This window comes from Dermacentor albipictus, chromosome 1 (genome assembly GCF_038994185.2).
Source record: "Dermacentor albipictus isolate Rhodes 1998 colony chromosome 1, USDA_Dalb.pri_finalv2, whole genome shotgun sequence".
Classification (NCBI taxonomy): Eukaryota; Metazoa; Arthropoda; class Arachnida; order Ixodida; family Ixodidae; genus Dermacentor; species Dermacentor albipictus.
The window spans coordinates 510,359,763-510,374,585 of NC_091821.1; the positions used below are offsets into that span (position 1 = coordinate 510,359,763).

The window sequence follows — 14,823 nt, forward strand, 5'->3', positions numbered from 1 at the left end:
TATTCTGAAATTCAACGCGTTGTCATGCCCCTTGACTGCTCGAGCGACCATTCTTCGCTCAATTCTGTTTTCCTTCCTTACGTATGTAGCATGTGTGTCTCCTGTTCCAACTTGAACCAAGCTATTTTTGGAGAGGGTCCACTTTCGTATCCTCTGGAAAGGGACAACTCGTTGTGTAGCTGCGCAGGTGCTCAAGTTCCCCAAGGATAAAGGAAGACTACGAATTCCCGACCTGGACATCTTGGCTACTGAACTACACGTAAGGTGGACCCAGGTCGCTCTTAAGTCGGATATGCTCCTGACTCAAAATTTTACTTCCTCCTTTCTTAGCACGCGACTCCGCTTTTTTTCGCAGAGCACATTTTTCCACTGCATGCGTCGCTCAGGTTCCGTCCACCATTTATGTGGCAGCTGCCAATTCTCTGGTAAGCCTCGCAAGGTTCACCTCCGCATCGACGTAGCTTCAACTCCAACCCAAGATATAGTCTACATCCTCACTCCAAGTTTCCCCACCTTTGCAAAAGGTACGATTTGTCCATTCACAGGCTAAGCTGGAGGCTCCCTGCGGCCAGTCCGCTTGAAGCTAGGTGAGCTACGTTCATGTACCGCCTGGCGCGAGGGTGCCTGTCGTTGAGTTACGGGCCCTTCACAGCCGTCCCGGCTCGTGGAGTGTGCCATTTTTGCGGTGGTCGTGAGGGTTCAGTTCATATTTTTACGCAGTGTTTGCTTCCTGCAGCTCTTCTCCAAAGGATTGCTAGTCTTCTTAAGCTGCCAAGTGTTCCATATTGTCACGTGGTAGTGACGTACGGAGAACACAGTAGCAATACTGTTAAAGACGAAACTAACTTTTATTGAGCGAACCTTTGCGGCATAAAAACAGGTTACACTTAAAGAACGGCAACAACGGCGAACACAGTTGGCGATCATTAAAATCTGATCAGCGGGTCAAGCACGTCGGCTTTTATACATCAGTTGTCAAATGTTCCAGACTAATGGCTGGGACCCGCGTGTCTTCCACAAAGTTCTCCACCATTCGCGTAACGCGATGATATAAGATAACACAAGCTTCAGTAAAAACAGACAGCGGATAGCGCCATCGATAAGTTTCGAGAAACTTTCGATACATGCAGGTGCGTCCTGCGCTCTGCGATAACATTTGTTAGGCGGTTACACGTGGTCGTTCAATAGAGATATACAAGTAGACGTGTAAATATCAGACTCTTCGATTTTTGCGCCGTTTGCGTAACAGGCGATCAACCAGTTCGTGGTTCTTATCGAGTGCTCATGCCAAGTTTGGTTGGCACGCTGTGATGTGGTTTTTGGGGAAGGGGAGCCGGGCCTTCACGAAGTGCTTGCGAAAGCACGCCATGAAGTCTGGTTCCATCTCACCCGGGAGCGGCATCGCTTGGGCGACAAGAAGTTTCTCGATGTGTGGGCTCGTCTTGCTGTGATTTTTTGTGTGTCTGGTTGAAAACTCTCCATTAAATTATGGTGCATGCTCCTAAGGTCGCTCAACTCAGCCGTGTGTGCCAATCGATCTACGGGGTTTTGTTTGGTTCAGTGGAACCCAGAGCCGGAACCGGTCGTGACGCACCCTCGTGTGGTCGCGCTGCTCAGCACGTGGCTTTGGTGGCCTCTATGGTCAAGTCAAGTCAATTTATTTCAGCTTTTCCTTTGTACAAACAGAAGAATGCCAGGACAAGCACAAAAAGCTGCTAAGCTGCAGCTTGACGGGGTGCTTGCCACATTACTTGGCAGAGAAACAAGAGAAAGAGACATTTGAGTGAAAACAAGAAATTACAGATTTCAAATGGTCATGTAAAAGTATGAGGAAAAACACAAAGCACATCATACAAAAGTCTCAAAAATCTGTAGCGACTGCTCTGTTATAGTATGTCACTGAAATATATATAATGAATAGTAGCCCACAGAACAGCAGTCTACAGAAAACGCTAAAGACATGACGTAAAATAATTAGAAACCTCTCTATTAGAACATTGAACAGAAGTACAACATGAATATTTCAATTCGATGTAGTAGTCTGATCACACAGTCAACGAACAGTCTATATGTATTTAAGAGCACCAGCGATTTAGTAGAAAAGTTTTCCATTTTTTGCGGGTTAATTTATCTATGTCGATATTGTCTTTTTCCAGGTCAGCTAAAAGGGTAGCTATGCGTGATTGTAACCTGTTTCTTCCATGACATGTTCTTGAAAAGGGAATCAGCCAAGTGCTTCCATTTCTGAGCGTATAGGGTGTGTCGGATTGTTTTGTTAAGGTGCATAAAGCAAAAAAGGTGGTTTCGTTTTGCTTAAGACTGTTCCTGTATTTTAATAGTAGAGTAAAGTCATACAATAGTTGAAATGGACGTATGCCATATTTTAAAAACAGATCCTTTGTATGCGCATCGTGTACTACATTCGCTATATGACGCAGTGCCCTTTTCTGTAGAGTGCACATTTTCGGAATGTTCCTCCGTGAAGTAGTTCCCCACATAAGAGTACAGTAGTTAATGCAGTGCCCTTTTCAGTAGAGTGCACATTTTCGGAATGTTCCTCCGTGAAGTAGTTCCCCACATAAGAGTACAGTAGTTAATGCAGTGCCCTTTTCAGTAGAGTGCACATTTTCGGAATGTTCCTCCGTGAAGTAGTTCCCCACATAAGAGTACAGTAGTTAATGCGAGTTGCAAAGAGAGCTTTATAAAGCAATAATTTAATCTTGTCCGTCAGTACATGACGAAGCCTAGAAAGCGCACCACACGCTCGTGACAGACTTGCACATACACGCTGTACATGAGCATCCCAGCTTAGGTGTTCGGTGAAGATAACTCCTAGTGTTTTAACTTCACTCACAACAGCTATTTTTTTCACTCCCTAGGTACAGATCAAGCGAATAGTAAACCGTTTTTTGACAAGGTGTGAATAAAACTGATTTTGTTTTTTTGGTATTAATTTCAAGTGAATTTGCCATACTCCAGGCGCGCATTTTTTGATGTGTTGAGTTTGCTGAGCAAGAGAGCTCCTGAACATCATATGCTTGGACGAATATGCTTGAGTCATCGGCAAAAATAATGAACTGCGCATTGTTACTAACTTTTACGATATCATTTATGTACAGGTTAAATAAGATCGGCCCTAATATGCTCCCCTGGGGTACCCCTGCAACAATATCTTCTAAAGAGGAAAGGTGATTCGTGACTGCTACTGCTTGTTCCTCATGCTTTAAGTATGACTGTAAAAGAGAGAGGCAGGCCACGAAACCCATAGTATTCTAATTTAGCAAACAAGGTTCGATGACTTATTCTATCGAAAGCCTTGGAGAAGTCCACAAAGATGCCTAGCGTTAATTTTTTTTCTTCAAAGCCCTGTACTATTGCTTCTTCCTGCGTTAGCAAAGCGAGTTCTGTGGACATGCTCTGGCGGAAGCCGAACTGTTACAGTAATATAAGAGAGTGTTTTTCGCAGAACGAGGCGATTCTTTTACCAATTACTTTTTCCAAACCCTTAGCAATAACTGGGAGAACAGAAATGCGTCGATAATTTGAAAAATAGGCTTTGTCCCCGCTTTTGCATAAAACTGTCACTTTCGCGCGCTGCATGTTTTCAGGAAAAATGCCCATAGAAAGAGAAATGTTATATATGTGGTTAAGCACGTGCACAAGAAAGTCAAGTACATATTTTATTGGTCGTATTTGAAGACCATCAATACCTCGAGCTTTACTGTTCTTTAGGTTTGAGAATGTGGAATAAATTTCCTCGGGTGTAGTCGGAGAAAAAAATGCGGAGTGAATATTAGGTTCATTTAAGAAGCTCATAGCTGCATTGTTGTGGACGCCTGACACTAAATTAGTAAAGTATGTATTAAATTCGTCAGCTAGCTCCGGGCCCTTGCTAAGCCTATTATTGGATGTAAGCTGTAGTTCATTGAACTGACTACTACAACTCAAGAGCTTGTTAAGTTCGCGCCATAAAGCTTCCCCTCGGCCGGCACATCGTAAAAACAAGTTTTCGCAATACAAATTTTCGGTACTGCGCAAACATTTCGTTACATAATTTCTCAATTTTTTAAATGAGGCCAGGGGAGTAGGATCCCTTGTGTGCATGAACTTTGAGTACATTACATTCTTTTTTTGTATTAAGTCCATACATTCAAGTGTAAGCCATGGCTTCCTGATTTCCTTAGGCTTATCGTTCTAGGATGCCTTGACCACTTTTGCGTCAAGGTAGTCCGAGGGGCAATCAGGCTTGCGTCCTATAAGACCGACATGGCTGTTTGTGTGTTGAGTGCATTAACTGAGTTATGCTGCACCACAGCAGCCCCCTTGTCCTGGACCATTGGCCCGAACCAAAGCCCCACATTCAGTCCGCCCGCGTAGAGGGGGAGCGCCGCAGTCAATGTACCGAATGATGAGGGGTTGATGAGTATTCTTACAATCCACTTTTTGTTTGGGCCTGCACAAAGGCCTAGAGTATTGTTAAATAGAAAATAAGTAAATGAAAGCACTGGGACGCGGCACCTCCGGGTGCCAAGTCCTCTTCCCATCTGACAATGGCGCACAATGCAATGAATTGTTTCGGGAGTAGATGGTTTGCTGGCATGAATTTATCTATTTAACGGTCGGCATCGTGTCTTGTTGCAGCCTCGGCTTTTTCGCGGGTGTCCCACACTCGGCCAGCAGGCGCAAATCTTCGTTGTAGCCGCCTGGCGTGAAGTGTTCTTATAACAAAACAAAAGCGTCAGATAATCGCCAGACCCTCCTGCCCACATTAATTTTCGAAGCATTAAGTTTGACCGGCTTCTTGGGGAACCTGATGTACGATACGAAGCACTCCTTGGTGCGTTCGCTCTAGCACCCAACACCGCTACATAGGGGCCGCGGAGGCATCGTTTCAGCGGCCAGAAGTGGAACAATTCCAATGGCAAACTGAACAAAGCAGACGTTTCCCACACCGATTCTTCGCCGGAGTATACAATATACATGCTCGCTCGGCAGGCATGCAGCCGGTGACGTCACGGCTCGGGAGCGTGCCTGTGTTGCCCCGCTGTTATACCGTTCGGGAGTAATATAAAATTCAATAACAAATTACATGCTGGCTCAAATGTGCTCAAATTTTGCCAACGTGTTCTTGTTACAAAAAAAAACAGATTATGATCGAAAATTGGGTGCCATGCCCCTTTCACCTTGAAAGAATAGTTCTGCTGAAACCCGCAAGGTGGATAGAAGTAATTAAGCAAAGAAGACGCATCCACCCATTCGTAGCAACTGCTACATAGGAAAACATCCGACACACGCGCATACCCTCCTGAACTACAAGTGTCCCTCCGTTCTTCCGGCGCAGACGAGACAGCAGTGGCCGCCCCTTGCCGCGCCTCTTTCCTTACACGGAGGGCTCTGACTCTACGCTACCGCCGCAGAAACCACGGCATCCGGATCAGTGGGACGACCCCATGTGCTGGACGCAGCCCTGTTTGGCTGAAGGCACAGCGCTTACGTATGTATGCTCTCACATTTCGGTACTTATATTAACCTAAATGCAATAATATTGAACTCCACACGACGTGTCCCAAGTTGTTGAAGGTACATACGGTTATTATGGATTACTCTTACTTTGTAACATGTGAGTCTAATAAAAACGTCGCTTGTATGCACATGTGGCAGAGCTGCATGCGTGTACTCTCTTGCCACAGCAGGTATCCCAATATTTAACACCAGGTCATGAAGTGCTCAGCTACTCCAGTTACCAGATTGCATTGGGCCTGCGTTCAACATATGTAGAGACAAGAGATTTTTAATGGAAACAACAAGGCGCACAGTTTCATTGCAAAGAACATTTTAATTATTACTCATTTGAAATTGCAAACAGAAGCCAGCGGTACTTTTTTAAATACATGAAACTGTGTATGCTAGGTCTACCACGATTGATGTACTTAGTATATACCGTTTTCAAATGAGCCTATCAACCTCTCAGTGGAATTTCACGCTAAACTCTCGGTTCGTCAATGCAATCAGCGTGTGGAACGCAATTTGTACGGTAATGAACATGCGGCAGCCAAATTGTGGTGGGCTTCTAAAACTTTTCTTGCGATGTCCTTCTTGGTTCTTCTAATCATATCTCTAGATCTGAGAAGCGCGGCTCACACTTGCAGGAGCCATAATGCACCGGTGCAAATTCTTTTTTTATCTCATACCTGTGTCTCTGTGCCCGTTTGTTCATTCAGCAGCCATTTTATTCTATGTAAGACTTCACAGGAGAAATAAGTTTGCGATGTGCAAAACCTATGTTGCCTTCACCAAACCTTGTGGTGTGGATCTTGCCTTGTTTTCTTTCTCGTTTGATAGTTCAATAGATATACGCGTCCGCCAACACCTCAAAAGCCTTCGTGATAATACACAATGTCTTGTAGAACATATGTATAGCACACAATGAGGTAAATGTTTCACAGCAAGTAAGCAAAGAGCTAAAGTAACCGCTGTTATGTAATGCATTGTCATGCCGTTGGGACAGCGTGCACACTGACCGAAGCATGAATTCAAGGCTTTAACTCTTGTTTGGGCCAAACTGTGCGCAGCAAACGAGTGTCACTGAAATCACGATAGCGGGAAGCACTGTTAGCAATCGTCCAAATCTGATGTGCCGGTCAAGAGCGTTGGCTTCAATACATGAAACGTAGGACGTCGCTACGTACTCACTGGTGCCTGCGTGCCTTCCAGACAATACTACACAATTGGTGTCGCGCATACAATCTGATTTCATAGGTTTGGCGTGAATATACACAACGTATAGAATCACTGATAACTTTCAAGTTGCAAATCATGCAGGCGCGTCTAGCGCTGAGCGATTAGTTGTGAGTCATCCATGAACAAAAGTGGACACCCAGCAAATTTTTCAAATTCTTATTTGCAATTCCTTGTGGGTCCAATGACACAATAGCCTAACCTCCTTTGTATCTGGCTGTACCATGCAAAGGAAGCGAAATGTTTCGAGGATATTTGGGGCGATATTAGTCGTTATAGTGAATGGTAGACGAAATAGCAATGCTTCACACATTTTCTCTTCATTATATTCGAGAAATAGATTTGCTCCTTAAATGCAGAAAATTTCAGAATGAATGTTTCGTCCCTATATCTCGAATACGTGACCAAGTGTAGCCATAAACTGCAAATTTGAACTAACAATAACTCGTGAACTTACTATCAGAACACACAGAGCCTTCTTGTGCACAAGTAATCTGCAGATTGAAATAGAACTAAAAACTGCTCTTCTGCAATAAAAAAAAATAAAGATAATAAATGTCTACACCTCTACTGTATTGTCCATAATTATTGGGGCCCTTATGTATTTGTAATCACTTTACACAGAAATAACTAGCCATACAAGTGTTGTATGACATTTCATCTAAGGAGACAGCATATGGCATTTTGTTGTGTTGCACAGTAAACGCAGAGCAACTGAAGGTAATACAGGAATAACGCCATTTTCTGCTACTGACATTTCGACTGCTTTCAGGTAACGCTCCTTTTTAGCTCATACCACTTTATGTGTTTAGAAAGCGCCAGAATGTACCCTTTCTAATGCGCTATAGTTCGCATTTGCCAAGAGCGTCCCCAAAGCACAGGGCGTACACCAACGTTGTCTGAAATGCGGAGCGCGTGTCACCGACGTGGCACCACCACGTTAACAAGACTTGCTGCGAGGCTAGCTTCGCCTCCTGACTTACGTGCACATCGCACACCTCTGCAGTATCTGCAGAATCTTTTCGTGCTTCTGGCTGCTCTTCAGCTTGACACTTTCGCGAGCGCATTGTTGTATCTGTGTATGCGCAAGATAGCGCAACTAGCGTACCTCAGCCGCGTGTATTCGGGCCGCGAACACCTGCAAATGGGACAACGAAGGGCCCAACCAACAGTAGCCAGTGAGTGGGCGCAGGGAGTCTAGGGCGCGCACGTTCGCAACTGACTTTGTGACCTTGGACGGCCTGGCCTTCGACCTTGGCTCTGCCCCGCTGGGGCGTCTGGGTCATATGGCGTTTGGTGTGTTGTGACATCACGGACCCGGGCACATGAAGGTTAAACCCTCCCGCGTGGAGCCGTGGGTGGCGCAGAAGTGTCTGGCGAGAAGAAACTGTGGTATAAAATTTTGTAAACAGGGATGAAGTACCTCAGACAGGCTGGCCAACGTTTCGATAGGTGGACCTATCTTCGTCAAAGGCGGCCTCGTCATCCTCGGCGTGTTAGTTTTAAAGGGTTAGTGCAGTGACGTCACGTGCGGGTGTTGTCGCTGGCGGCTGGTTTTAAAGAGAGAGATTACAAGAGGGAGCAGGCGCTGTCGCCCGACGTCTGTGAGCCTCATTCTCAAGACGAGGGGACAAGAGCATGAGAGTGGGCACGCGGGGAGGAAAGAAAAGAAATAGAAGCAGAAAAAAAGGGGAAAAAAGGGAAAAAAGGAGGGGGGAGCCAGGGCCGTACCAAGACACAACAGGGGGGGGGGTGAAAGAAAAAGAAAGAGAAAAATGAAATCTTTAAGAAATACGGGGGCTTGGGAGCGTGTTGGGGATGCGAAAGGTTAGGAGGTATTCAGGGGGAGTCGTTGGCGGCATGTTTTTGAAGCATTAGAACGGCCGGTCAAGCAATAGGTCGAGTAATTTTGAAATAGTTAAGGTGGCGACGAGGAGTCTGCGGTGCAATGTGTGGGGTGACTGAAAGGCAGCGGCATGGTCTTTCAAGGGGCACTGCCCCACGCGCTTAACGTAGGTGTCGTTACGGCGGCATCCAGAAGGCGATACTCTGGGTTGAGGCGCCGAAAAAGGCATATTGACTTCGGAATGTGTTGTCGAGGGGGTTTTAAAAAAAAAGACTAAAAAAGGGGGGCAGGGGGAAGGGGGGGGGGCGAAATCGGTATAGCAAACAGGAGGGTGACGCGTGCAGAAGCGGGCGGGGGCAAGTGTACATGGAAGAAGGGGATCGTACAGTTGGTATAGACGTAAAATCCTGAAAGAGTACACTAAATTGAGTAGTAGGCAGGAAAATTTTTTTCTTTTTTTCCTTCCGAAATGGAAGAGTAGGTGAGGTTAAGAATTAAAGTTGGCTGGTGGCCTAATGTGTTTTGTGTATTGGTTGATGATATGAGAGTTTCAGATTTAAGTTACAGCTTTTAAAGATTCTAAGTTGCCGCGTGCCAAATTATTTCCTGTCGGGTGTAGGCAATTAAACTTGTGTATGAGGTATGATTCCGTGTACTTCGTTTCGCGAGGGGAACGGAAATTTGTTTGTAGTATATAGAGCCTCGCTTTGTCAAACATATGTCCATGTTCATTAAAGTGGCTGGCTACTGCTTTGGGTAAATTGTGTTTTGTGTCCGCGCGGTGACCATTGAGTCTTGTATTGATTTGTTGTCCGGTCTCACCTATGTATTGTTTGCTACAAGCGACGCATTCTAGACAGTAGACTACATTACACACACACACAAGGTAACTTCGGCTTTCACCTGCACATCAAGCAATGTAGTCTACTGTCTAGAATGCGCCGCTTGTAGCAAACAATACATAGGTGAGACCGGACAACAAATCAATACGAGACTCAATGGTCACCGCGCGGACACAAAACACAATTTACCCAAAGCAGTAGCCAGCCACTTTAATGAACATGGACATATGTTTGACAAAGCAAGGCTCTATATACTACAAACAAATTTCCGTTCCCCTCGCGAAAGGAAGTACACGGAATCATACCTCATACACAAGTTTAATTGCCTACACCCGACAGGAATTAATTTGGCACGCGGCAACTTAGAATCTTTAAAAGCTGTAACTTAAATCTGAAACTCTCATATCATCAACCAATACACAAAACACATTAGGCCACCAGCCAACTTTAATTCTTAACCTCACCTACTCTTCCATTTCGGAAGGAAAAAAAGAAAAAATTTTTCCTGCCTACTACTCAATTTAGTGTACTCTTTCAGGATTTTACGTCTATACCAACTGTACGATCCCCTTCTTCCATGTACACTTGCCCCCGCCCGCTTCTGCACGCGTCACCCTCCTGTTTGCTATACCGATTTCGCCCCCCCCTTCCCCCTGCCCCCCTTTTTTAGTCTTTTTTTTGAAACCCCCTCGACAACACATTCCGAAGTCAATATGCCTTTTTCGGCGCCTCAACCCAGAGTATCGCCTTCTGGATGCCGCCGTAACGACACCTACGTTAAGCGCGTGGGGCAGTGCCCCTTGAAAGACCATGCCGCTGCCTTTCAGTCACCCCACACATTGCACCGCAGACTCCTCGTCGCCACCTTAACTATTTCAAAATTACTCGACCTATTGCTTGACCGGCCGTTCTAATGCCTCAAAAACATGCCGCCAACGACTCCCCCTGAATACCTCCTAACCTTTCGCATCCCCAACACGCTCCCAAGCCCCCGTATTTCTTAAAGATTTCATTTTTCTCTTTCTTTTTCTTTCACCCCCCCTGTTGTGTCTTGGTACGGCCCTGGCTACCCCCTCCTTTTTTCCCTTTTTTCCCCTTTTTTCTGCTTCTATTTCTTTTCTTTTCTCCCCGCGTGCCCACTCTCACGCTCTTGTCCCCTCGTCTTGAGAATGAGGCTCACAGACGTCGGGCGACAGCGCCTGTTCCCTCTTGTAATCTCTCTCTTTAAAACCAGCCGCCAGCGACAACACCCGCACGTGACGTCACTGCACTAACCCTTTAAAACTAACACGCCGAGGATGACGAGGCCGCCTTTGACGAAGATAGGTACACCTATCGAAACGTTGGCCAGCCTGTCTGAGGTACTTCATCCCTGTTTACAAAATTTTATACCACAGTGTGCTATTCCATCTGTCAGCCCCTTTCTTGTTTTTGTCGAGAAGAAAATCATGAAGGTTTTAGCCGAAGCCGGTTGTTCGGACCCATAAGGCCCCCCATCAGGTTCAACGCATTTCCTTGGCCTCTGCTTCACGCATACAGCACCTCCGCACTGATCCACGTGGAGGAAATCGGTAGTCCCCTTTTCCGGTCCCCTTATTCAACCTTTATTTTCCTTTCTCTCCCACTTTTACATCTTTCTTGTACTCTATCCACATTTTTTTAACTGCCGATTTTCCGCGCGACAAGGGTTAACCGTGTGTAATGTATCTAGTCTTAGGTATATACCTAAGGCTATATAGTAGCTACATAGAGTTGTCGTCTGCGTTTCCTTCTGGTCTCGCAGCACCTTCTTGTGGGGCTCGCTAGTGGGCGGCTGACATTGCTACCGAAATGAATTAACTTTTAAGGCTAAATCATCGTTTCCCATCCTCCCTCATCGCCCTCTTTCTAAACGAGGGTGCACCGATGAAACCCACATATTTTTTGTCTTGCAGAAAGAAACATTTTCTTGTTTTTACGTCGCGCACTGCCCAAATCCTGAAAGAACCGTGGAAACACTATCTCCTGTCATTGCTGCGAGTTTCCTCAATCACGCAGTAGGACCTGGATACAACGTTAGAAAGATGGTGAGTAGCCACCTCTTCCTTGAGGTCCGCAACATCCAACAGCATGGAAAACTCCTTCACCTTGTGGCATTCGGTCATGTCTGCTTTACGGAGACTTCTCAATGCTCCAGGAATACAGTTCTAGGAGTCGTATCAGATCTGAGTTTGACCGAAGAGCTTCCGGAAGGATGGAAGGACTAGAAAGTTATGAAAGTTTAAAGAATAAAGGTTAAATTTGAGAACAGAGAAATCGCAACCACTCACCTCATTCAATACCTTACATTGAGCATACTGCCAGATTTCCTCGAAACAGGATGCACAAAGAATGTCGCCAAGCATGGACAGCTGTGTGGCGAATAACATGAAACATTGTTGCAGCACGCAAATAAACACAGACGAGCCGAGAATCACAAGCACGCCGTACTTTAGCTAACGACAAATTTACAGTAACGAAGTTTTATGTGGCCCTCTCGTTCGCCTTCTGTCGGATCATAGCTTTTGACATCAAAGCAAAGCCGCCCTTTTTGTCCCGACATCAATCAATCAATCAATCTTTATTATAGCATAGCGATATAATACATATAGTGGTATACAGGAGGTCCCGCAGGACCTCCTTCTGTATAGGACGTTTTATTAGGAGGTTCCTAATAGGAAAACCCTTGCTGTACAAGTAGTTTACAGTGGATTTTACACAAATTTTGGAGGCGAAAAGTGCACTTGCGCATCTGTGCAGGTGCGCTCTATTAAGGTGCGCCTTTAGGCCCGAAATTTCCTGTTAGATCCACTGTTAGCTACTTGAACAGCAGGGAACTTGCCCTATTAGTTGGGGAAAAAGAGCGCGGCTTTGTTGTGATGCCAAAAAGCTCTATTCTTACGAAAGGCAAACGAAACTATCACAAAAAACTTTGGTCCCTGTGAATGTACCCTTAGCTAAGGTCCGGTGTTCTTGTTCACTTCTCTTCTCGTCCGTGTTTATTTTGCCCTGGAACAATATTTCATAGTACACAAAAACGCCGATCCGAACTTAAATCGAGAACCGGCGTCGATATTTCAAATGCCAAAGGTGCGGACATGGATGACAAAGCTACGTAGTCCGACAGACCTGTGCAAAATCTGGTAAGTACGAACACAGCTCTGACAACTGTCACGTTCCACTGTCAGAACTGCAACGATGCACACGCAGCCTGCTGTCGTTTGTGCCCCACGTGAAAAAAGGATGAAAGTATCCTTACACGTGAGATAAAAAAAAGAAACTTCTCGTTTCAGGAAGCACGAAAACTGCTTTCATTTTTTCATACCGCAGGGTACGCTGATGTGGCGTGTAAGGGTGCGATGCCGCAGCAGACCCTGACCTCGGCACGGTAGGCACAAGGATCGTGGCGATAGCTGTGCCACCAGGCCCCTTGGTTAAAACAGCTATCACTGCTTCGTCCTCCTTGAACGAGGACACATCGACCTCTGAATCGGTCGTCTCCATGGTCTGGTCTCTCGAGGCGAGGCTTTCAAAGCGAACATCGCTCGGAAGAGCAGATCTCCACCGCCTCTAGAGTGGCGGTGGACATAACTTCTTGCCAGTCGGCGCCACCAGCGCTTACGAAGTGCACTTCCCCCGACCATTCCAAAAAACATACAGCACATAGCGGCGGCCAGAGAGTGCCCTCTGAGCTAATCGTTTGTAGCGGCAGCAGCATCGGCATCGCATGAGAATTGCATAGACGCTCGCGTCTACACGTGGCACGAGCGGCTGGCACGCTCCGGCAGGGGCTAGCGTTCCGAAAAAGAATGAAAAATGCTAGTCTAAAATATCGAGTGTTGCTTTTTCGTCTCCCGTGAGAGCCCAAGATTTTACCGGTCTACGTGGCTGCTGATCACTACAGTTTGGTGAGCAGGACGTGATACTGTCATATGCTCCTGTGGTAGAGACGATCATAGACCAGACCAACGCTACGAAATCTCAAGGCCAGAACCCTTCCGAGGAACGTGGTGAGCCCTCCTGTTCGGCCATCACTGTCCGCCACTGTGCGCCTCCCACAGTACTGGGACCAGAATCCCCTGGCGCGGTTTCTTCAGGCAGAATCGCAATTTCAAGTCGGTGGTATCCGTTCTCAAGCCTCAAACTTTCATTACGCCGTTGCAGCGCTCTCACCCGTCGTCATTGACGAAGTAGCAGATTTGTTGAACTCGCCACTGTCTACCGCCGCCTATGACGAACTCAAGGCAGACCTGCTACAGCGCACAGCAGCTTCACAGTGTTCTTGCATTCAGCAGCTTATGTCCACTGAAGAACTCTGCGATCGACGCCCTAGTCAACTTCTTCGCCGAATGAGGCAGCTGCTCGGAAACAACGCGAGATCCATCGACGACGCGCTGTTACTCGAATTTTTTTGCAGCTACTCCCGGCTAACATGCAGATGATCCTGGCGACGGCCTCTACAATGGACCTTACCGGACTTGCCGCTTTGGCCGACAAAGTCATGGAAGTACCCGTCCCAACCAGTGCAGCCACGGCATTGTCTCCGAATGACAACACAACCGCCCTGAAAACCCTTTCCTGCTCTTAAGCAGTGCAATCTCCGCTTGACTCCTTGTGTGAGCGCCAGGAACGCATCATCTGTGGAGCGGAACATCGCCGCACTCAACTCGTTGCCCACGCACCCTTGGTTTCAGCAAATCAAGACGCACGGGCACCCGCAATGAAACAAACTACAACGTCTGGCGTTTGCTACTACCACCGCTGTTTTCGAAATGATGCGCGTCACTGTCGGCGTCCCTGCGCTTGGCCGGGAAACAAACCGGCCGACCTTTAACGGTGATGAGTGCTCCGGCCGAACACACTAGTCGCCTTTTCTACTTGGCAGACAGAGTTACGGGACAATAGTTCTTAGTCTACGCAGGAGGTCACGTCAGCATTCTCCCCGCCAACCACTCCGACCGAAAAGCGACACATGTGTCGTTTTTGCAAGCCGTCAATGGCACCAGGATTCCAGTTTTCTCGTCACGTTCCGTCCTGCTAAGCCTCGGCCTTCGACGAGCGTTCTGCTGGATTTTCCTGGTTGTAGACGTCCGTCATGCAGTCATTGCAGCAGACTTGCACCACTGCGGACTCGACGTCCAACGACGCCGGCGCATCGGCTCCGTGACCCAGCTATCCGTTCCCGGCGTCCCATTATCCAGCACATCGCCGATCGCGCCTCTTTCTGCCATGTTGGACGAACCTTTCGCCGCGCGAGTTTCATACTTTGACGCGCCTCTCGGACTGGACGCAACCGGTGCAACATGACGTGTGCCATCACATCGTCATCTCCGGTCCACCAGTCTATTTCCGACCCCGGCGTTTGTCCCCGGAAAAATT

General features: G+C 46.8%; 1 protein-coding gene across 5 annotated transcripts in view; it reads left to right on the forward strand.

Annotated features, from left to right (window-relative positions):
• LOC135913372 (neprilysin-2-like) overlaps positions 1 to 14,823 on the forward strand; it is a 472,005-nt gene that overhangs the window by 165,998 nt on the left and 291,184 nt on the right. For all 5 annotated transcript variants that reach the window (XM_065445971.2, XM_065445968.1, XM_065445970.1 and 2 more), the window contains exon 3: positions 5,342 to 5,494. In XM_065445971.2, the coding sequence (XP_065302043.1) occupies positions 5,342 to 5,494 (153 nt within the window). The remainder of the gene's footprint in view (positions 1 to 5,341; positions 5,495 to 14,823) is intronic.